This window comes from Schistocerca piceifrons, chromosome 1, assembly GCF_021461385.2.
Source record: "Schistocerca piceifrons isolate TAMUIC-IGC-003096 chromosome 1, iqSchPice1.1, whole genome shotgun sequence".
NCBI lineage: Eukaryota > Metazoa > Arthropoda > Insecta > Orthoptera > Acrididae > Schistocerca > Schistocerca piceifrons.
The window spans coordinates 788,392,474-788,417,875 of NC_060138.1; the positions used below are offsets into that span (position 1 = coordinate 788,392,474).

At 39.1% G+C, this 25,402-nt stretch overlaps 1 protein-coding gene across 2 annotated transcripts in view; it reads right to left on the bottom strand.

The window, feature by feature from the left end:
- LOC124713109 (G-protein-signaling modulator 2) overlaps positions 1 to 25,402 on the bottom strand; it is a 144,176-nt gene that overhangs the window by 74,940 nt on the left and 43,834 nt on the right. For both annotated transcript variants that reach the window (XM_047242924.1, XM_047242923.1), the window contains exon 10: positions 3,947 to 4,072. In XM_047242924.1, the coding sequence (XP_047098880.1) occupies positions 3,947 to 4,072 (126 nt within the window). The remainder of the gene's footprint in view (positions 1 to 3,946; positions 4,073 to 25,402) is intronic.

The following is a 25,402-nucleotide window of genomic DNA, read 5'->3' on the forward strand; positions in this document are numbered from 1 at the left end:
TGCATATCCAGTACAAATGACGTAACTACTACACTAAATTACAAAATTATACACAGATAAACTATATACTTCAATAAGGAGCTGGAATGGCTAAGCTACTGACAACAAGCTTTATCCATAACAATCAAGTGCCCCCTTCCCCCTCCTTGCCCCTTTCACTGTTATTTGAAGATGTTGCAAAATTTAACCAGAGAACTGACTGATCACCAACTGGCTGGGGTGCTTGCAAACCATCCAATCGTTGACTCTGCCAGACAGTCTTCAACTGTAGGGTTGGTAATCTCTACAGCTCCATGACACCGACTATTCTCCTCAATGTATGTATTTTGCTAGTTTTGCTAGTTGGTTGCTAAGAACAATGAATCTCCTGAAAAAGAGCATTTCACACTGATGAACAAATATTCTGCATTGTGCATATCTTCGAAACCACTCCTGTCATCCATAACAAGACCACAGTTTGCTTATCCATTGAATTTGTACATCAGTGAGAAGTGCTCCTGAAGTTGGTCTTTTTGTTTTCACAATGGCATTTCAACAGTCAGGATTTATTTCCAGTTGTTTTTTTTTCTCTTGATGCAATTACTCCTAGATCTAAAGCACCAGTAACTTCTGTGCAATTGTGCACTGACTGACCAAAATATTCTTTTAATTTTCATTTCTCTATCTCTCTTGCCGCCAATTCCTCAAATATCATAATAGGTGATAGCAGTTAAAGGGTAGATTTTGAGGTAGGAAGTGAGTTTCAAGCACCCTCTTAGAATCCAGACAGACTTTTTCAAGGACACAATTGCATCCCTGTCATAAAATTGATTTAGTACCAAAGAATCCAGTATGTAAGAATTTGTGTCACACATTCCACATATCAATGTCCACATATCATTCTAAAACTGATCTTTCTTCTGAACACAACAGTGCACACTGTAGTGGTGATATAACCTAAATTCATATTGTGAAACCTTGGTGTCTCACAATCCTCTAGTTTTACTCTACTGGAACCAATATTCAGCTTTCTTCCGCAGTACCGTTAAGATGAAATACAGACTTGCATTTCCCCTGGGTAGTGCTCTTAGCTCACTGTATGCTAGTAGTCTCCTCAGAGCTTCACTGACCTTTTGTCAGCCTTTTCAACACTGTTTCATTATAAATTTTGGGCAGGCAGGCACCAATATGCAAGATGTAAAGCAATCAACATAGCACACTGGCCTGGGTTAACATGTTTTTTTCCTGATTTCTCACTGACTCTCCTTCCTTTGGAACATTACCAAGGCATACAGTGTTTTCTTAATGGCATTCAGTAACCTGGTGTCCCTAGTGTTATGGGAGAGCTTAAGCACATTTTTTTACACTTAACCAAGGGTCATGTTTCATTGAAATCCCCATAAACAGTGGCAGTAATTAGTTTCTTCCTTTCTCTCATCTCATTTCCTTTCTTATTTTTATTGCCATCTTTGATATGCTGGATTAGGTTCAGCATCTGGCTACCTTGCAAACTTTCAGAGCTAAATTCAGAGTACTTTGGAATAAAATTTTCAAACATAATCCTGTTTAAATTTGCAAAGAGATGGCTCAGCAAAGACAATGGATGAAAGAATTCTTCCTCCAATTTAATAAGGGGTTCCACCAGTGCTTTTGAGGACAGCTCAATTCCATTTCCTACTTCTGATAAGGGAACTGGCTAAACCAAGAAATAAAATTTCTCTTGCTGTTGATCCCACAGCACTACTTCAGGTGGTTCTAGGAATCAGTACAAGATGTTAGCAAGATGTGTGTTTAGAAGCATCTGTTTGAACTCTGAGATGCAATGATCAGGGCCTGCAGTTGATTTTACAGGCAATATAGTGGTATCATATGCTAAGAATAGAGAATATTTTAAAGCACCATCTAATTTTACACTAAAATAAAGGATGAGTTCTTGGGGTCATGGGTTTAGATTTATTCATACATGAAACACAGTTGTTATATACATGTAAGTTGCTGTCGCATGGGAAGGGAAAGAAATGTTTTTGAGAGAAAAAGAAAGGAAAAGAGCCATATGCACATATTCTTTCTCCATCATTTTCCTTTTACAAAATTAGACATGGAGTGAATTTATACAAAAACAGTAAGCTGTCACTCTGAGAAGTAACATTATTCTACATTTTACACCAACTTCTTTTTATATCTCTACAGAACATAGAGGTAGAAAAACAATACTATTATCAATGTTAAATGTAATCGCAATTGGGAATAAGGACAACTATTAGCTGTAGAATGGAATGATGAAAATGAAAATTTGTACTGGACTGGGACTCAAACCTGGATTTCCTATTTATGTGAGCAGTCACCTTACGATCTGGCTATCCACGTATGGCACACAGACAGACCCAAACTTACATAAGTTATTAACCATGCGTCCTTAACCTGTACTCACACATCCATATGTATATTCCCATGCAGGTCAGGCATTGTACTTGAAAGTCGCTTGCCTGGTATGAACAGAGAAATGTGATACTGCAATACCTGTGTTATTCAAATTATGATAAAAGTTCCTTTGGACATGCATGCAAAGTTCATTTGGACATGCAAGCATGTCCAAAGGAACTTTGCCGCATAATCAGAATAACACAGGCACTCCACTATTGTATTTCTCTGCTGATACTGAGCAAGCAACTTTCAAGTACAACATCTGATCTGTATGGGATTATACATAATGATGTGAGAGTACAGGTCATAGACATATGGCTGACAACATATGGAAGTTTGGGTCTGTCCGCGAGGCATACACACATGCATGCATGTCCAAAGGAACTTTGCATCTTAATCAGAATAACACAGGCACTGCAATATCATATTATCAATGTGGAACATAATGAGTAAAATAGTCTTGTGTAGGTCATTTCCATGTAACAATTAAATTTTATACTTTCCAAGCAAATTATTGTTGGAGTAACTAAAGATATGGAATCTACTCATCAAGCAGCAGCAGAACATACAGATAAAATAAAGTTATAATTAGGTAAGCTTTTGGAGCCGGGGGTTTCATCTTTAGGCAGAAGGCCTGATGGGGAAGGAAGAGGGGTGAAGGGAAAGGACTGGAGAGGTCTAGGAAAAGGGGTAGATTTCGGGAAAGTCACCCTGAACCATGAGTCAGGGGGACTTACCACATGGGATTTTGTCAAAAATTGATTGATTTCATTGTTATAACGAATGTCAGTGATATTTGAAAATAATTTTTTTAAAAAAAGAAAAATGGAAGAGCATTTTCCATGCATAATAAATTCAAAAGGAATATTCTGATTATTTATGAGAGTGATCAAGAGCTGTGATATTGTTTTCAGATAATCAAACAGATAACTTGAACAAAATCTTCACATTTGTGCAATTTTGAATCAACGAGAAGCGCTGTCAGTACCTAGAAGTAAATCACTCAAAGAGTGAAGTACAAACATCTGTGGTGCATAGCATGATCAACATTGTTGGCATTTAGCATCTTTGCACCCAAGAATACTGTCTCATGTGGTGTTATCACCTAATATGCAGTACACTGGTTTGCCCCTTGATCAGGCAAAATACCACATTAGAGGCTAAACTCTGCACAGAACACATATTAGGAGGATCATCATCAGTGGATGCAATCAAATAAATTAGAAGACTGGATAAATGGAGACTCGAGTATCAGTGCCCCATCACTCTAGTTAAAGAACTGCTATTAATCTGCCTTTTCCAATCTAAAACATTCTGAACAACTTTGCTCCTATAGAGGATTCCTGAACATCCACAATCTGATGGAGCAAACAAAAATGCAGTGCAATTGAGTGTTGTAAACGCTAATAAATTTGGGATTTAAGTAATGTAATCAGAATTATAATTTATGTAATTTTTTTAAATGAAAGAAAGAAAGGCAAATAAAAGGTACAGTACATAAATAACTGATCTGATCTCTTGTATAGCCAGGATGGATCTTTACCTTTGTTTCATCAGCTGGGGCAGTGGCAGCAGCAGTAGCAGCAGATTGCTGACATTCTTGTGCAGCTGTTTCAGATTGGTTGTTTGACAAGTCCCCATTAGGTTTCTGTTTGTTTTCAGGTGTTAACTGAAACATAATTTGTAATTGCAAGTGTACCAATATCTGACATACAGTTTGCATCCAACACCAGTTTATACTTTCAAAAATCTACAAATTACTAATATAATTTTGAAGATAAAAAATATTAATAATACTTCAGTAGCACAAACTACTGCAATTAATCCACATCTGTTAAGGTCACATGATAATGTTATGGCAATCTGTAATGTAATCATTGCAATATTAATTTTCCCTCACACTGTGGAAACCAATTTTAGTTCGGAAGACACTTAGTTTTGACATTAAACAGAAACACTTAAGCTCACTAAAATGAAACTTTCATTCTTCAGTCCTCTGAATTTTCTTGACAGTTTAATACCGTTTTAACAAGATTCAAACCTGGACCATAACCTTTCATGGCCAGTGCTCTTTTCAAGTGTTTTAACAAGGTATGAACCATGATTGCTACTAATCTTCAATCAGCAACTTCACACATACCATTTTCCAGATGTCAACATCTAACTGTCTATGTTACATCTAAATTGAAATCCGTATGGCACGGTCCATGAAGCAGTGAAAGTCAAGTACAACGTGTTGGGCAGCATGCTCAGCAACTGAGTTGACCAGCTATGTCTTGACCACAGTTCGGCAATGGCCATTCATGTGGATGGAGAGCTTGTTAGTGGCCCTGTCCACATAGAATGTTGCACAGTAGTTGCAGCCAGGTTGGTAGACGGTTGGTAGACGACCACATAGCCACTTTCACATGTGGTCCTACCTTTGAAGGGATAGGAGAAACTTGTGCCAGGACTGGTGTAGGTGGTAATGGAGGATGTATGGCACAGGTCTTTCATCTAGGACTATTGCAGGGATATGGACCTCCCCCTCAAGGGTGGCTGTATCACTACCTCTGTCCATATCAAACCTACCACCCACCAACAATTCATCTACTTTGACAGCTGACAATAATTCCACACCAAGAAATCCCTTCCATACAGTCTAGCCACTCATGATTGTCGCATCTGTGGTGATGAACAGCCCCTCTCCAAATATGTCAAGAGTCTCGCTGATACCTTCACAGACCGAAATTACCCTCCTCATCTCGTACAGAAACAGATCTTTCGCACCATGTCTCACCAATTACCTACCATCTTCCACATACCCAGTGTCTGACCACAAAGGAGCACCACCCTTGTGACTACAGCCAGGACTGGAGCAACTGAATCACACTCTCTGCCAGGGTTTTGAATCCCTCACACTGTGTCCTGGAATGGGAAATATCCTCCCCATCCCTCTCATAGTTTTATTTCACTGCCTGCCTTGCAATATCCTTGTCCATCCTAATTCTACCCCTGTCTCCAAACCCTTTCTTCATGGCTCATTACCCTGTCAGACCTGTCCCACACATCCTCCTACTACCACCTACTCCAGTATTGTCACAGGCATCTCCTGCCTCAAAGGCAGAGCCACTTGTTAAAGCAGCCATGTGGTCCATCAATTTAGGTATGAGAGTGAATCAAAAAGTAATTTACACTTCCAAGTTATGGCCATTTATTAAAGTATGCACGCACACACACACACACACACACACACACACACACACACACACAGGCACTACAGCTATGACAATATACAATGTAAGTTCACTTTACCACAAAGTCCCCAAGGGGCATTTCTCAGAATGGGTAACCAACCAACTTTTCAGTTCCGGATGCATTTACATTACATTTGAAATTAAATCCATATGGCACAGCCCATGAAACAGTCAAAGTCAAGTCCTATGTAACCACCTGGATACAGCTGCTTATATCTCCTCATCATTTCAGAATTGTTGTCCAGCGAGATCCTTTTTCACCTTGTCGAACACATGATAACCGCATGGCACTAGGCCTCAACTGTATGGAGGATGTTGCCATACTTCCCACTTCAATCACTGCAGCAGTTCTGACATTAAGCAAGCCGTGTGTGGCATTGCGTTATAGTGCAACAAAATCACACTGGTGCTCAATTTTATCTGTCAGGTTTTTTTTTAAAATTGCCTTATGGAACCGGTGCAACGTCTGACAAAATGAAGCAGAGTTGATTGTCATGTCTTGCAGAGTTTATTGTCATGTCTTTCAGCATAAAATCCACATCCACCCTTAGTGTCAAAGACCACTGTCACCATCACCTTTCCTGACGAAAGTTTGGACCTTGACCTTCTTTCATTGTGGTGATGTGGTGTGCATCCATTCCATCGATATTCTCTTTGTTTCAGGGGGGGGGGGGGGGGGCATTGTGGACCCGCGTGTCATCTCCTATGATGATTCACCACAAAATATCAATCCAAAAATGCCAATGTTGTCCCTTGTGCACATCAGTGAGCAGCTGTGGGACTCAACTGGCACACAGTTTACAATGCTGGTGGACCCTGTCATATCAAATGTTCAGCAGTTTCCTGCAGCTTTATGCGCCGATCCTCTCTAATGATCACATCCACACAGTTAACATTTGCAACAGTACTGCGCATTTCGACCTGCCTTCGTGATATTCATCACTGAGATCTGAACATCCAGTGTCAAACTGCTTACACCACTTTATAATACCTGGGCAAGAGTCTGCACACTCACCATATACTGCAATGATTTCACAATGAATGTCCATGCATTTGAGCTATTTATTCCATAGAAATCTGATCACTGCATGCACTTCCAATTTGGAGTGAACACCCAGTGGACGCACCATTGAGCCATGCCCGCTCTGAACCGGACATATAAGTAGTTACTGTCACGTGCAACACAGTGACCACGGTCTCGACGCACAGTGTGCTCTCACAATGAGCTAGTGTAACTTACTTCTTGATTCGCCCTTGTACAACCACTGTGTGCCACTCTGCTTGGGTATGACCACGAACAAGCTGTCTGTCTGATCCAATAGTCATTGCCACACTGTGGTCAAAAAACAGTTGGAAGACATAACTGCTTAACATGCTGTCTAACACAATGTGCTTGACTTCACAACTTGTGCCATTTGGCACCAGCTTTTCTGGATTTTACAAGTGGGAACTCTCCCAACAACATATCCTTTGTTCTTGTAACCACGCTGGCCTCAACCTTCACTAGTCCAACACTTCAACGTAAGATGAGCTCGAATAATTTATTTCAACCAGACATTGCAAAGAAACATTAAGGCTTGGATTATCACTTTTATCATCAGCAGACATCAGGAGAGGGTCCACTAAAGTAGGCTGTTCCAGCTCATGTGCCCACTGGCAGGCAGCCAAGCACCCATGGGCACAGATGGGCAAAAGGCTGATGTTCAGGCAGTCAGGCAGCTGGGCTGGGGCTGGCCGAGCACTTGTGAGCAGGATTGGCCACATGGTTAAAAAATGTGAAATGTGCAAATAGAGTCACCTGGCAGGTAGCCTGCACTAGCTGTGTCTTTCTGCAAGCAAGCTGAGGGATGCCTGGCAGTGCCCGCATCATATGGAACAGAGTTGGAACAGCCTGCACTAAAGACTGAGTAAAGAAGAAATAAGAGAAAATTGTACCTCACCAAGATGCTAAAGAAAGCATATCAGCAAGGCCGTTATATGCTCATCAAAATGGGAGATGTGGTGGGAGTTCATAGAGTGCACACCATGTAGCTCAGTGTTCTTCCACTGCCGTTTTAAGCCAATGGTGTAGACATCACAACAGAAGTTCAAAACTATTATGCAAAGCTGCAGTTACACTAAGCCCTCATCAAAGATTTCATTCTGTTCATTGTTAGAGCCAATTGGCTATGATCAACATGGTGCTCCAAGTGGTTATACAATGACTCTGGATTTACTTCCTTCAATGCTAAGTAGCATACTGGGCACCAATCTTCCTCCAGATAACGCGATCATCCGTCAAGTTTTCAGCTTCCTCCCAATTACTATCCGTTCACAGAAGTTCATTTTCAGATGCCGTTGGTTCCCACAACAATGACGAATGGCGATTCTTCCATTTTTCATACACAGAATGTGCCCCACAAGCTTCAATCTTCTTTCAGCAATAACTGTGTGCAGGCTGCATAGACCACTACTTCTCAGTACTTCATCATTTAGAATGCGGCCACGACAGCTGATCTACGAAATTTGCCTCAAGCATTGTTGGTGAAAAATATTTAGCTTGTTCACTAATTTTAACGGCGTTTTCAAAGTCTCACATTGTATATGACCATCAGTAAGACGATAGAGTAGTACAGCTTAAGTTATGTGGACAGATTTATACAGTCAAATTGCTAGATGGTTCGCATTCGTTGAGAGATTGCGGAAGGTTTCCTAAGTCTGCTGATGATCTCAGCATCTATGACATGGGTTATCACAGATAAGCCCTCTGAGATATGGAAATCAGCCAACATTTTATGCTACTTTCTATTGCACTAAAATTTGGGTAGATACATTTCCACTTTTTACACACACTGTGTTAGCACCATTTATTTTTAGCCTTACAGAACTGGCAATTCCATCCAACTTGGTAGTCATTAGTTGTAAACTTTGTGCAGTTGATACCAGAAAAATGATGTCATCAGCAAAATCCACATCCATAAGTCTAAACTGCTCATTACAACATGTGTCCATGTTGGAGCTGTCTACAGTTGTTCTCATTATGAAGGCTACATTTACATCTACATGGTTACTCTGCAATTCACACTTAAGTGCCTGGCAGAGGGTTCATCGAACCATTTCCATATCACTTCTCTCCCATTCCACTCTTGAATGGCACGTGGAAAAAAGAAACACCCAAATATTTCTGTTCGAGCTTTGATTTCTCTTATTTTATTATAATGATCATTTCTCTCTACATAGGTGGATGTCAACAAAAAATTTTCGCATTCAGAAGAGAAAGTTGGTGATTGAAATTTCGTAAATAGATCTCGCCGCAAAAAAAAAAACCGCCTTTGTTTCAGTGACTGCCACACCAACTCGCATATCATATCAGTGACACTCTCACCCCTATTACGTGATAACACGAAACAAGCTGCCCTTCTTTGCACTTTTTCGATATCCTCCGACAATCCTACCTGGTAAGGATCCCACACTGCACAGCAATATTCCAGCAGACGACAGACAAGTCTAATGTAGGCTGTCTCTTTCATGGGTTTGTCGCATCTTCTAAGTGTTCTGCCAACAAAGCGCAGTCTTTGTTTCGCCTTCCCCACAATATTATCTATGTGGTCTTTCCAATTTATGTTGCTCACAATTGTAATTCCTAGGTATTTAGTCGAATTGACAGCCCTTAGATTTGTGTGATTTATCGTATAACCAAAATTTATCGCATTTCTTTTAGTACCCATGTGGATGACCTCGCACTTTTCTTTGCTTAGTGCTAATTGCCACTTTTCGCACCACACAGAAATTCTCTATACATCATTTTGCAATTGGAATTGACCATCTGATGACTTTACTAGACGGTAAATTACAGCATCATCTGCAAACAATCTAAGGGGGTTGCTCAGATTATCACCTAGGTCATTTATATAAATCAGGAACAGCAGAGGGCCTATGACACTATCTTGCAGAATGCCAGATATCACTTCTGTTCTACTCGATGATTTACTGTCTATCACTACGACCTGTGACCTCTCTGAGAGGAAATCACAAATCCAGTCACACAACTGAGACGATACTCCATATGCACGCAATTTGATTAATAGTCGCTCGTGAAATCTGGAAATCTAGGAATACGGAACTGATCCGAGATCCCTTGTCAACAGCACTTATTACTTCATGGGAAGGAACAAGAACGATATTTTCTGAATCCATGTTGGTTATGAATCAAAAAGTCATTTTCTTCAAGGTGATTGATAATGTTCGAGCACAGTGTATGCTCCAAAATCCTACTGCAAATTGAGGTCAGTGATATGGGTCTGTAATTCAATGGGTTACTCCTATTTCTTTCCTTGAATATTGGTGTGACCTGTGCAACTTTCCAGTCTTTTGGAACAGACCTTTCGTCAACTGAGTGGTTGTATATGATTGCTAAGAAAGGCGCTATTGTGTCTGCATACTCTGAAAGGAACCTGATTGGTCTACCATCTGGACCGGAAGACTTGCCTTTCTTAAGTGATTTGAGTTGTTTCGCAACACCTAAGATATCTACTTTTATGTCACACATGCTAACAGCTGTTATGCTTTCGAATTCTGGAATATTTACTTCATCTTCTTTCGTGAAGGAATTACGGAAAACTGTATTTAGTAACTCTGCTTTAGTGGCACCATCTTTGGTAACATTTCCATCGCTATCGTGCAGTGACGGTATTGACTGTTTTTTACCACTGGTGTACTTTACATATGACCAGAATCTCTTTGGGTTTTCTACCATATTTTGAGACAATATTTCATTGTGGAAACTATTGAAGGCATTTCGCATTGACGTCCACACTAAATTTCAAGTTTCGGTGAAACTTAGCCAGTCTTTGGGATTTTGCATTGTTCTGCAACAGTGTTCTGTGTTCTGACGTGTTTTGTGTACCATGGTGGATCAGTCCTGTCTCTTACTAACTGACGCGGTATGAATCTATCTATTGCTGTCGATACTGTATCTTTGAATTTGAGCCATATCTGGTCTACATTTACATAATTAGCTTGGATGGAATTGAGAATCTCTCTTAGGAAGGCATCAGGCGAATTTTTATCTGCTGTTTTAAATAGATATATTTTGCATTTATTTTTAGTGGTTTTGGTTGATACAGTTTTGAGCCTCACTAAAATGACCTTATGTTCACTAATCCCTGAATCCGTCATGACGCTCTCTATTAGATCAGGATTATTTGTGGCTAAGAGGTCAAGTGTGTTTCGCAACCATTTAGAATTCGTGTGGGCTCATGAACTAATTGTTCAAACTAATTCTCAGAGAAAGCATTTAGCTCAATTTCGGAAGATGTTTTCTGTCTACCACAGGCTTTGAACATGTATTTTCGCCAACAAATCGAGGGTAGATTGAAGTCTCCACCAATTATAACTGTATGAATGGGGTACTTATTTGTAATGAGATTCAAGTTTTCTTTGAAGCGTTCAGCTATTATATCATCTGAGTCGGGAGGTCGATAGAAGGAGCCAATTATTATTTTGGTACGGCTGATGAGTATAGCCTCTACCCATAGTAATTTGCAGGAACTATCTATTCCAACTACACTACAATATAAACTATGACTAATATAAAAAGGAATAGTGACAAAATATATCCCTTCTGACAATTGTCAGAAAGGGGTGTACCCATCTTCCGTTCTTATTCAGCAACTAAAATCTAGATACAGGTTTCTGGAAACATCAGTGTGACTGTCAGCGATTCCATACAGGCTTACAATATGTATATACTGTCAAAGCTTTTTGCTAAAAAAAAAAAAAAAATCAATGAAGGTTGTGTGCAGTGGCTAGTTGAAATCTATGTATTGTTCTATTACATTTCATAGAACAATAATATTTGTTCAGAACTGGATCTCCCTCATCGAAAGCCAGCCCGTTCTTGTAGTCAACAATCTGCTGCTTCTTTTATCCTTTTTAGAAGACTGAGGCAAAAGACTTTGCATGGTACGAAGAGAAGCAAGTTGTAAATTTGGTTAGATTTCCCTTCTTTCATAGTTTAACAATGATGTTGCACCTCCAGTCTACTGGAACATGCCTTGTTTGCCAACACATATTGCAGAGGTGAATTAAGTCTGGATCTCCATATGTCAGAATTTCAGATGAAATTTCATCTAAACTAGCTGCTTTATGATTTTTAAGTGTTGTAGCCGTTGCTCACATTTGTGCTTCTGTTATATCACCTGCTTTTACCATTAGCTCTTGCATTTGTCTCATTTGGAATGTTGTCAGCATTAAGAGAGGCGGGCTAGTTTACAGTTTCTTTAAAGTACTCAACCCGATGGGCAGCGTGTTCATCTTTTGTCAGCAGAAGTTTGCCATTTTTATCCTTTGTGTGGGAGTTTGAAAAACTGTGGGTTTCAGCAAGTTTGCAAATGGTGTGTTATAATGACCTGGTGTCATTTTGAGAGGCAGCATTTTGAACTTCTCTATCTTTCCACTCTGAGTATTTTCATATAGTTACTTGAAGCTCTTCTTGATATTTAGCTTGTTGGCATTGTTGCTTTGCCATCTTTCTTTCGTCTATCAATGCCAAGTTCGGCCTTGAATCCACTACTGTTTCTGTGTTCTTTTCTGTTGTTCAAATGCCTCTTCAGCACTTGTACTCAGAGAATCCTTGAATTTAAACCACTGTGTTTCCGCTTCATCAGGTTGTTCTTGAAGTGCCTGGAATCGATTTCTAAAGCTGGTTACAAATGTACTTCCTACTTATTTGTCTTTTAGTTTAGCCACATCAAATGGTCACTTGGGTTGTTGGCACTGCTGCGATTCAAACTTCCCTTTCAGATCCGCTCAGACCAAGAAATGAACCAACCCAACATTCGCAGCACAGCAGGTTAACGTATGTTGATTTAAGGATCCCACATTTCAAGATCCAATGTGGATTATACTTTTTGCAGCAAACATTGACTTCCATTTCATAAGTCGCTAGATACACAATCGTGTCGCTCTTGAATTATTCTAGTCACTATACTCTCCATGCCGAGTTTTAGATTCATGTTCAGGTTCAAAACTTATGAGGTGCAAATTGCTGAATTTTTCTTGTTGCTTCTGTAGCAGTAAAACGTTTTACGAGTTTCTGTATACAATGAAGTAAACAAAAATGTTATCTTAATTAAAAGTAACTTGTAGGTTTATATTATCTGTCAACAAGGCTTATGCTCGTCAACACTGCAAAAAATTTGTTACACTGTTACTGTTTTTTTTTTCTTTTTTTTTTTAATACTATTACAAATGAAAGTTTTAAATGGCTTTAATTTGTCACTTTAACTTTTTCCCTTCTGTTTTTGCAAGTACTCACCACCTGCAAAGTGAGTGCCCGAGGTAAAACTGATCAATCAGACGTCATTATGTAGTGCAGGAAAGGGCAAACTATGCCACTGTCTTCAGACAAATGTTTTAGGTTTGCAGTAGCCTTGCACGCAAGTGTATATACTTACACCACAGTGCTCAATGTGGAGAGCAACTCACTTTAAATCAATGAAAAGTAGTATGATGGCTGGGTTAGCAACTTCACAGCGAAGGTCAGACATAGCAACATAAATCTACAACACATCACAGTACGATTTCTTGCTACAGATAGAACTTACAGATCTGCAGAGTGACAGGCAGTTGTGCAATAAGTCCTATAATAAAATAAGTCTAGCAGACTTGCGCAGGAATTTTCCTCAACATAAACTTTCATGACTTCACAAGTTTGCAGCTGTGGTTAATTCAATGTTTGTATTTGCGTACTTGTGTGGGCAAGCCTTATTCCGTAAAAAAGAAGATTAAATCCGCCTACAGACTTCATCTTAAAAGCTTATCTTCAGATTAGTAGCACTCAGAAAGTGGTACCCAAGACCTGATGCTTACTGAAAAGCAAAATAAGTAGTATTCATTGACATGCAGTATTTTCATGCTTAACATGTGAATAAAATAGTCACAAAATACAACTTGATATTAATTTAAACTCTGTCTGAAAATGAATTAATCATAAGGCTACATCAGTAGTACGAAATAGCTTGTTTTGTACTTTCATGTTCCATGTTATGCACTTCGTCAGTTAAAAGAAATTTAAGTTTCATTTCAATTGCTCATCAATGCAACAGTCTTAGAAAATAAAGTTACCTCAAGAGGTGTCAATTAGCCATTGTGAAGTGATACATCTCTGTAGAAATAACATTAGCAGCTATAGAATAGATTCTTCGACAGCAGTTTTTAATGAAGAGCTATCTTGTTCCAATTCCTCCCTCCTCTCCCCTCTCCTCCCCTTCCCATATCATTATTACCTCTGAGCCAGCTTACTGTTGTGGCTTGAGTGTGAACCAGCTCGCATGAATAGATCAATGGAAAGAGCTGGTCTAGCAGAACAGTGAAATATTTCCCACGTTTCATCAGAGTTTACGAATATGTACCCTCACACAGCCTTTCCTTCTGGAGACTCATAAGCACCTCGTAAACCCTTTGAATAGGTGTTTAATATATGACATCATATTTGATGAGCTTTATGACCCTTCCACACTTTCTTCACATGCTAAATTTACATAAAAATTACATGTTGCAATACCTGGGTTGTCTTATGTTACTTTATTATTGTGCACACAGTACAGAGGGCTTGTATATACTCTGTATTCTCAGTGCGCAATAACTTGTGAAACAGTGGTGAAAAGCGTAGTGTAACAAGAAAAATTCCAATAATGTTCATGCACTGATAACATTTAAACGTGATGCAATGTAATGAACACACTACAATATCTCCTTTAAATGCCCAGAAAGGAAAAACAACAACATTAAAATAAAGCAGCTGGAGTAAATTTTCCAATAGGTCTGTAGATTGCTCATAATGCCCATAGCCCACAATAGTTGCTCTGTCTTAATATTTCACAAAAACTGGCGTACAGCTTCATCGAAGGAGTATGTTTACATTCTTCAGCTAATCTTACCTACAGAGGGAGAACTAAGACCAGCAATGACACACAAAATAATACCATTATTGCATGTTTATATTTTCTTCTTACTCATTAATTGAATCAGTCACCATATCCTCAAACTGACTAATAACATCTAGCCACGCTTCAAACTAACTGACACCATCAAAATCATCTTTTCGAACAATTATTTCAACCACAACTGCATTAATAGGGTGGAGGTGACACTGTGGATAAATAGCATTTACATTTTGTTACTGAACAAACTAAGAGGCCAACACTAAACAATGTGAAAGATCAAAGTCATATCATGGTCAAAATGAACAGTATTGTCATGCTGAAAATGCACCTCTGAAAACCCAGTCAACTAATGCATGTAAAACATCAAACAGAATAAACTGTCATGTACAATGGGTAATATGAGTGAGATACAAACTTACAGTAATTCTAGCACTGGCAGTTGTTAAATCTGAGTTACCTTATCAAAGCTATCCAAAAAGTTTTATAAATCTGCCAACAATGTGCAGCATTAGTAACTAAATAAATGTGTAATGCTTATATGTTGTATAAAGGATTTGTTACAAACTACAATTGGCAGACAAAGGTACTGTAAGCAATTCTTGAGATTTGACTGGGCATACTCCAAATTAAAAATTAAAACAATATCTATAGTGACACCAGAACACTAATGGCCAGGTCACTCCGGACCTTACTCTAGAGCAACTAGAGCTACTGCAAATGTTATGGTGGAGCTAACTTCAGAACTTATACTGAACACCTGCATGAGAAGAAGATATCTGCTTTGTAACAATACATGGCATGCCATGTTAAGCATCCATATAAAACTGTATACAATCATTACTGACTGATACCATGCTGCCTAACCACAAAACACAGTGAAAACCAATCACTTTGTAGTCTCTGTTAAATGTATTTCCAGAATTCATTCCTAGTGATATCATCATTGTTTTTGTACGATTTCCTATAGATGCTGAGCCTCTCTGCTTAAATAGTTGTATCCCGTGGGTGACAAAGTACTATGAAATAAAACGACTGAACTATTTGTGATCTAACAATGGAAACTCCAGGTAGGAATATCAACAACGTAGGAAAAGAAAGGATTGCTATTACCACAAACAAGACACATCAAGTTGCAAACAGGGCACAATTAAAAGACACTCACATAAGGCTTCCAGCACACACACACCATTCTCAAGATGCTAGTGTGGCAATCGTGTGTGCGTGACGTGTTTCTCTTACGGAGGGGGCGGATGAATGCGTGCACTTGTGAGCCAAGGGAAGGGGAAAGGGGGTGGGGGGTGGGGACTAGTTTCTGTAATTTTTCAAAAGACATACATGACAAATGTTTATGAACAGCTTGGAACATGGAAATATTACCATCTATTCCGGGTGTATACGTGGATCAGGGAAAAAAATTCCTGTATATCCCAGTTAAAAACACACTTTCTTCCGGGTGAAAATGCACTTTTTCCGTGTTTAGTGACTTTATACTTTTTCTCGGAACTGTAAAACTTATCATTTATCCCTGATTATAATTTTATACATCAGCGTAGAATTTCCTGGAACTTTAGACAACAAAACTCGGGAAAGAAAACACGTTTTGGAAAGATGTTTGATGTGCAGCAACATGTACACTGCATATTTTCATATTACGAAAGTATAAACTCAAACTCCACCAAACACCACATGTTACTTTCCGAAGCATTGAAATCAAGATTGTGATGCGCTTTTGTAAGCCAGCTACTAATCGTCACGTGATCTCGCAAGCTGATGACAGCGGATATTCAGAGCATAGGGACACGTGATGTAGTCAGCCAATAGCAACAGCACTGTTAGGTAGCGCGAACACACAAACACAAAAAGTTGATGGTTTAAAAATTTATACATTGTTGCTACAAGAAAAGAAAAGCTTTCATATATAATATTGGTCTCGAAGATTAATAAGCTGCATGAGAAGCTAAGCTTTCATGTACATTGTTGATCTTTTTGTGCGTGCTACACTTTAAGATACATCACACAAATGTGCCAGTAAAATTTTTAATGACGACATAAATGTCTGATCTTCTAGGCTCGAAACTTCTACACGGTCATCCTCAAAGAGCTGATTTTTAAATGAGAGTCAAACGCTCTGTGATTTAAGAAATTCATTGTATATTTTCGCACATAGGTCATCTCACATAAAATGAAATTTACTTGAAAGTAATGCTTTTAAAAACAACCATTCGCAGTATTTTCATGCGACCTTTTCGATATAGGTTCATTTCAGCAGTTGCCAGAGCGCGCCAGATAACGGGAGTCAGCGTGCTTGAACAGTTATGATGACGCAGAAAAGTCCGTATGTTTGTACGTGTAAAGCATTTAAAAAAATAAAAACAAGATATTAGAGGATATTCCAAGAGCATCGGAATTTTGTGAACCATACCAATCCAGATTCGGATGTAAATAACTTCATTGTTCTGCAAGGCGATTAATGCTTGACTTTGTCACGAAGGTGCAAATAAAATATGAAACTAATAACATATTTTAGCCTTCCATAATTATGTGAATGTATTTTAATTCACTTGATAGCTCCCGACCCTTGAAATCCGTTTTGTTTTCATTTGACGTGAGAGCAATAAACCAAGAGGAAACAGCAAAATGACTACACGTAAACGCTGGTTACGTGGAGACTACCTACCTCCCCACCAAAACTCAGACTGCTCTGTGCACCAGCCCCGGATCTATGATATTTCCGAACTGGGGCGATAGTAGATAGTGGCACCTCCGCACCTCCCCCCCTCCCCCCGACCCCCCCCCCCCCTCCATCAAGCGTTTACGATTGGATGCCAAAAATTTAAAAAAAAATAGACTTTTCAAAAATTTGTTCATTTCGCAGCACACATTTTTCTGAAGAGTCTAATACATAAAACATACGTGTTCGAGGAAATGTAAAACATGCTATTGGGTCTTAAGAGTTCCAAAGTGCAGTACCACACTTATTCCCACAGCATTCTTCTATATATTTCATTCTGTGGAATCCAAACACGTAATATTTTATAATGAATGCAATCAAACTATATTCAGGACAGTGGAAATTAAAATGTCCTGTGGTGCCTTTCCTCCTCCCAGTCAGCTGGTTTGACATCCTGCCAGACTTTAAAAAAAAAAAAAAAACTCGCAATTAATACTGGTTGGGATTATTTGCAACTGGGAGAACAAGAAAACTTCAGAAAATGTGCACTCTTTACTGCCTATTAGCTAATAACTTGCTGTTTTGTGTACCATAAAATTAAATATGTGTTGTTGTTGTGGTCTTCAGTCCAGAGACTGGTTTGATGCAGCTCTCCATGCTACCCTATTCTGTGCAAGCTTCTTCATCTCCCAGTACTTACTGCAAACTACATCCTTCTGTATCTGTTTAGTGTATTCATCTCTTGGTCTCCCTCTACGATTTTTACCCTCCATGCTGCCCCCTAATACTAAATTGGTGATCCCTTGACGCCTCAGAACATGTCCTACCAACCAATCCCTTCTTCTAGTCAAGTTGTGCCACAAACTTCTCTTCTCCCCAATCCTATTCAATACCTTCTCATTGGTTACCCATCTAATCTTCAGCATTCTTCTGTAGCACCACATTTCAAAAGCTTCTATTCTCTTCTTGTCCAAACTCGTTATTGTCCATGTTTCACTTCCATACATGGCTACGCTTCATACAAATACTATCAGAAATGACTTCCTGAAACTTAAATCTATACTGTATGTTAACAAATTTCTCTTCTTCAGAAATACTTTCCTTGCCATTGCCAGTCTACATTTTATATCCTCTCTACTTCAACCATCATCAGTTATTTAGCTCCCCAAATAGCAACTCCTTTACAACTTTAAGTGTCTCATTTCCTAATCTAATACTGTCAGCATCACCCGATTTAATTCGACTACATTCCATTATCCTTGTTTTGCTTTTGTTGATGTTCATCTTATATCCTCCTTTCAATACACTATCCATTCCGTTCAACTGCTCTTCTAAGTCCTTTGCTGTCTCTGACAGAATTACAATGTCACCGGCAAACCTCAAAGTTTTTATTTCTTCTCCATGGATTTTAATACCTACTCCGAACTTTTCTTTTGTTTACTTCACTGCTTGCTCAATATACAGATTGAATAACATCGGGGAGAGGCTACAATCCTGTCTCACTCCCTTCCCAACCACTGCTTCCCTTTCATGTCCCTCGACTCTTATAACTGCCATCTGCTCTCTGTACAAATTGTAAATAGCTCCCTGTATTTTATCCCTGCCATCTTCAGAATTTGAAAGAGAGTATTCCAGTCAACAATGTCAAAAGCTTTCTCAAAGCCTACAAATGCTAGGAATGTAGGTTTGCCTTTCCTTAATCTTTCTTCTAAGATAAGTCGTAAGGTCAGTATTGCCTCACGTGTTCCAATATTTCTATGGAATCAAAACTGACCTCCCCAAGGTCGGCTTCTACCAGTTTTTCCATTCGTCTGTAAAGAATTCGCGTTAGTATTTTGCATCCGTGACTTTTTAAACTGATTGTCCAGTAATTTTCACATCTGTCAGCACCTGCTTTCTTTGGGATTGGAATTATTATATTCTCCTTGAAGTCTGAGGGTATTTCGCCTGTCTCATACATCTTGCTCACCAGATGGTAGAGTTTTGTCAGGACTGGCTCTCCCTAGGCTGTCAGTAGTTCTAATGGAATGTTGTCTACTACCGGGGCCTTGTTTCGACTTAGGTCTTTCAGTGCTCTGTCAAACTCTTCACGCAGTATCATATCTCCCATTTCATTTTCATTTATCTCCTCTTCCATTTCCATAATATTGTCCTCTAGTACATCGCCCTTGTATAGACCCTCTATATACTCCTTCCACCTTTCTGCTTTCCCTTCTTTGCTTAGAACTGGGTTTCCATCTGAGCTCTTGATATTCATACAAGTGGTTCTCTTTTCTCCAAAGGTCTCTTTAATTTTACTGTAGGCAGTATCTATCTTACCCCTAGTGAGATAAGCCTCTACATCATTACATTTGTCCTCTAGCCATCCCTGCTTAGCCATTTTGCACTTCCTGTCGATCTCATTTTTAGAGACGTTTGTATTCCTTTTTGCCTGCTTCACTTACTGCATTTTTATATTTTCTCCTTCCATCAATTAAATTCAATATTTCTTTTGTTACCCACGGATTTCTATCAGCCCTCGCCCTGCTTGATCCTCTGCTGCCTTCACTATTTCATCTCTCAAAGCTACCCATTCTTCTTCTACTGTATTTCTTTCCCCCATTCCTGTCAATTGTTCCCTTTTGCTCTCCCTGAAACTCTCTACAACCTCTGGTTTAGTCAGTTTATCCAGGTCCCATCTCCTTAAATTGCCACCTTTTTGCAGTTTCTTCTGTTTTAATCTACAGTTCATAACCAATAGATTGTGGTCAGAGTCCACATCTGCCCCTGGAAATGTCTTACAATTTAAAACCTGGTTCCGAAATCTCTGTCTTACCATTATATAATCTATCTGAAACCTGTCAGTATCTAAAACCAGTAAAGACAAGAGAGAAGCAAGACCGTTGCACATTTCTTCAATCCTTAAGTCCTAGCATTTTATTCTCTCTAATCTTGTTACAGCTTTATGTGGCATGCTTTCATTTCTGGGAAAGAATCTATTATCTCATCAAAGTTCATCAAACGTTTTTGCTACATGAAAAAAGGAAATGTTGTTGTCTAATACTGAAAAAGCTGTTAATACAAATGGTACCCAAGATTGGTGTGGTTTCTTGATCTGATTAGTTGTTTTTTGTCACTGTCTGCTAGATAAAATTAAATAGGCCTGCCTAATATTGCAGCAATTGGAGCAACAACAAATAAGCGAGGTTGTTTAGGCACAAATGTCATTTTTATAACATGACAGAATATAATTCATGAGGTACCAATATCAAATGCCTATTAGGCCTACCACAAGCAAAAAGTTTCATCTTAGGAAATAGTTTCACATTTCATTCACATTCTTCCATATTTTGTGTGATGTCACCATTTCTCCTCCTTCCTCGTTCTAACAAACAATCTTCTCATCGCTAATTCTGGAACTATTCCTGCCAGTGTCAAAATGTATTCTATGGTTAACTTCACTAACCCTGCCACAATCATCGGTTTAGTTGTCCCATGTTTATTCTCTGATTAGTCCGATTAGGCATTATTAGTGTTCGTACAACGTGTTTTCTGTGCTACTTCCAGAATAGAACTTCAGTGGCTGCTAGCCGGAGACTATAAAACTGGCCCTTACTAGAGTAGCAATCTGGCCAAAAATTTTCTGTCAAAATTTCATTTCTTGGATACACCGAGAAGATAATACACAATCTTTCTTAGCTGTTATTCCTGTCAGTTGTTTATTTCCAGCCCGGTACTCTGAATCTATGGATTTCACTACTAATTATAACAAAACTGATCATTCGAAAACCCAGTCAACCACGTAAACAGCGATTGGCATTCACCCGTTCGGTTCTATTCTGCTCAGCTCGTATAGCCCCGTCCTCTTTTGTTTGCAGGAAAGTTTATTTCCAGATGCAACGGCGATTCCCCTGACAGAGACATCACTTACACTATGCACACATTCAAAAATCAACTTATGGCTCATTCAGAATGTGTTCAAAAAGGTTCAAAAATCAACAGGGATGTGTTTCAAAATGATATGAATAATCGATAGACTAATGTGCACTGGATGCTAGGCGCTTTGTGAAACAAGGTTTTTTTTCTCAAGAAAATGAATTCCCTCCCCCCCCCCCCCCCCCCCCCCCCCCAGATTTTCCGTCTGGGGCAGATACCCCAGTTTGCCCCCTGCCCCCTAGATCCGGGCCTGTTGCGCACGCATGAATCTGGCATCTTAGGTGCGCGAGTAAAATTTTTACGGGTAGCGTCTGACGGCTTGCTTCTATTGCTTATACAGCTAACTGCCACACTTCCCAGAAGCGGGAGAAGGTACTACTCATGCACAACTCAACTGTGCATGCACAAGAAATTGCTCACAACTGATCTAACGAATCTAATGTAAACAGTTGTGAAGTCATGCTCATCGGAGGCAATTTGTTGTTATGAAGCAATGCATGGTCTTCCCAAACCCTTTGACACATTTTGCTGTTGGCAGACGCTTCTAATCGTGTCATTGTTGTATATGGCACATTTCCTTTGCAACATAAGTTTTATTTTCACTTGTTTTTCTCTCTTTCGTGTTTTATTGCTGTAGTAGTGAGATACAGCAATATCTTTTGTTAGACTATTGGTTCTTAGGAGTCAAAGTTACAAAAATTTAACTGAAAACCAAAACAATGAAAAATTCCCAGAATTCTAAAAAATTGCCAGGTTTTTCCTGGATCTCCCAGTTGTCCTGGGTTGCATGAACCCTGTTATTACAAGTGTGAACACGCATTTAGAAAACCACTATTACCCGTTTCTTTTGATTTTACTTAAAAACACTGTGAAAGTAAAATGCCCCATCATAGAACACAGCCACTTTTTGAAAGATAACAACATCAACAGTCGGAATGTTGTTTGAAATTTGTGGTGGAATTTTGACTGAAGCTGCACATGATAGATATCATGCAGCTGACAGAAAAACTCATTACATCAGGTGAAAGCTGGTAGACACTATGAAATTTTTATAAAAGGTCATCAGGAAATACAGTATGGTTCAGGAAGGAAAGTAAATATTTTAGGAGGTGGCAGAACAGATTGATCCAATGTAACATTCTGTACAGCATGTGTCCAGCTATTTTGGTTACAGAGATACAGCCGATTACAGAGCTAGCTTTTCATTTTGTGTGTCAGTACTCTATTTTCTATGGGTTTATTTATCAAATGTAATTTTTGTTTTGAACTTCAAGATGTGAATTTGTGCTTGATTTTACATAACTGAATTTTTCAACTGTGACTGTGATTCGTTAGCCAATCCCACAGTATCATTTAAGCATATTGTGTATGCTGCAAATGCTAAGTATGCTGAAATGGTATTTGTGTTTGTGTCTTGGAATTGAAACATTGCTGCTGCTTGCGTGAATGTGGCAGATGATTTCCAACCACAGAGTACTAGCGTCAAGAGTATTTATTCACATTTTCACTAAACTGCACAAGACTGTTGTAATGCTAAGCAGTCAGATTTCCTTTGAATATGCAAATGAACAGCATTATTAAGTTGATAGAACGTGGTATTTTAACAACATCACACAGAATTTCTACACATATCGATATTCCACATACAAGAATATGGTGGACATTATATATGCATGGAATCTATCCTTATCATTTACAATGGATTCAACACCTTCGAGAAGGAGATAAAGGTAGACAACTGGAGTTTTGCTGTTGGATAATTGCAAATCACTGAGTAACCCCATTAATATTATTTAATTATTAAGGCCCTTTCACTCACGACAGTATCAAACTTTCATCAGTGATCAGACTAAAACCCACATGCCTTTACCGAAAGATATTTTCAAGAACACTTCTTTGTAAGTCTATGGTATGTCATGGTAGACAATCGGATGACTGTGTCTGTTGTGTTACTGAACTGTTTTATGAGGACCCATTACCCAGATGTTCTTAAGGACGAGCTTCCAGCATTATTGGAAAATGCTATTTCGGCAATAAGGATGCATATGTCCTGCCACATTGATGGGGACCCCCCTACACATCCAAGCTATCAGGTGACATCACCTAAACCTAACATTCCCTACAAAACTGACTGCCAGAAATAGTAACATTCTTAGATCACCAAGGCCCCGGGCCTTAATCATTTTGATTTAAGAAAAGTTACAAAAATTTAACTGAAAACCAAAACAATGAAAAATTTTCAGGATTCTAAAAAATTTCCAGGTTTTTCCTGGATCTCCCAGTTGTCCCGCGACGCATAAACCCTGTTATTACAAGTGCGATCATTCAGAATATGAATACTGCTGTCCTCATAAAAGAAGGCCAAGATGACCTCAAAAGAGCTACACATGGTGGTGTTAAGGGAATTAGAAAGTTCACTGAAATTGGAGATGGAATTTTAGAAAATAAGTTTCGAACTTAATCATTTGTCTTTGTGTAACATCTTCTGTCATTATTTGTTTGGGTTCCATTCTAAAAGTTCTATCTCTGTAACCAATAAGAACTGCACACATTTAATATGGAAGGTTTCAATCAAAATATTTACTATTCCTTCTGAAACAGCCTGTGGTTCATATCTGCCATAAGATAGAGTCAAGTACACTACCATGCCACAGTTAAACATGCATTGTGAACTTCTAGATCCAAAAGTTCCTGTGTTGAAAGGGTACTGATAAACAATGCGAATAAAGTCCACACAACAAAACTGGAGATCAAGAGACAGTCAAGACATGAAATTGGTAATTTTAACTGTATGTAGTGACTAGGTTGACTGTACCCCAATCAAATACATTACACTCAGCATGTATCTGATGGGCACTCCAAACTAAATACATACAGAATTAGCTGTAATACAAGTAATATACACTACCCAGTTACATTAATGTGACCACCTGTCAAAAGCTGAAATAACCACCTTTCACAGTGCGAGACATGCAGGAAAGATGTCAATGATGTTCTGGAAAGTACTGACAGGGATGTCAAGCCATGTCAATTCCAGTGCCATGCCCAGGTGCACCAGTTTTCTCTGTTGAGGATCCATGGTAAGAACAGCCCAATCAAGATGTCTCACAAATTCATGACTGTGTTGAAATCTGGGGTGTTTGATGGCCAAGGCAGTACAGTAAACTCATACTAATTCTCTCCAAATCACACACGTATCCTCTGAGCTCTGCGACATGTTGCAGTGCTCTGTTGGTAGATGCCATCGTGCCACGGAAAAACAAACTGCATGTAGAGGTGGGCGTGGTCCCCAAGGATAGATCCATTGTGCCTTCCAGAATGACGAGATTAGCCAGGGAATGCCAATAAAACATTTCTCAGACCATAATGCATGCAAGTTGTTTGCTTTCAGATATTTCACACCATACACGCAGAATGGACATCCGTCTGATGGAACATAAAAAATGATTCATCTGCAAAGGCCTCCTACTGCCACTTAGTGAACATCTAGTTGTGGTACTGGCATGCAAATTCCAGCCTTTGTCACTGATGAACAGCAGTCAGCATGGCTGTGTGAACCAGGCACCTGCTGCAGAGGCGCATGCACTGCATCGTTTGCTAAACAGTCAGTGAGGAGACACTGTTAGTAGGCCCTTGGTTCGTCCGGGTGGTCAGTCACTCAAAATTTGCATGTCTATCTTTGCCTGTACACACCTTTGCAGCCATCATTCACTGATCACCTATGGCCCACAGTTCACGACAGTTGCCTCAGTACCAGTTCTGGATAGCACCATTTTTCCATTCATGGTATACTTTAGCCATGGTCACACTAACAGTTTACAAACTTAGCCATTTCAGAAATGCTTCTATCCTTGGGACGAAAGACAATGATCAAGCCCTTTTCAGTGTCAGAATAACTGCTCCCTTTCCGCATTACAACAATGACTACACTGTTTTCTCTGTCCCCCAACATGCTTTAAATATCCCCCAATGTTAGTGCTTCCAACTGCTGTCTGTAAGTGGTTATTGCACATTGATGTCAAGATATTGGCAGTGGTCACATTAACATGACTGGTTCGTGTAATACTACACAAGAATTGTGTATTATATATGTGTATCGGACCTTTCCTCATTGGCAGATGCACTTCAAACTATTACAATACAAAACAGATTGAGTTCAGTAATGCAAATAACTGTAGCAGAGCCAAAAGGCAAAGTGAGAACTTCTCATTGCACCAAATACCCAGAAACTGAAACAATTTATGATATAA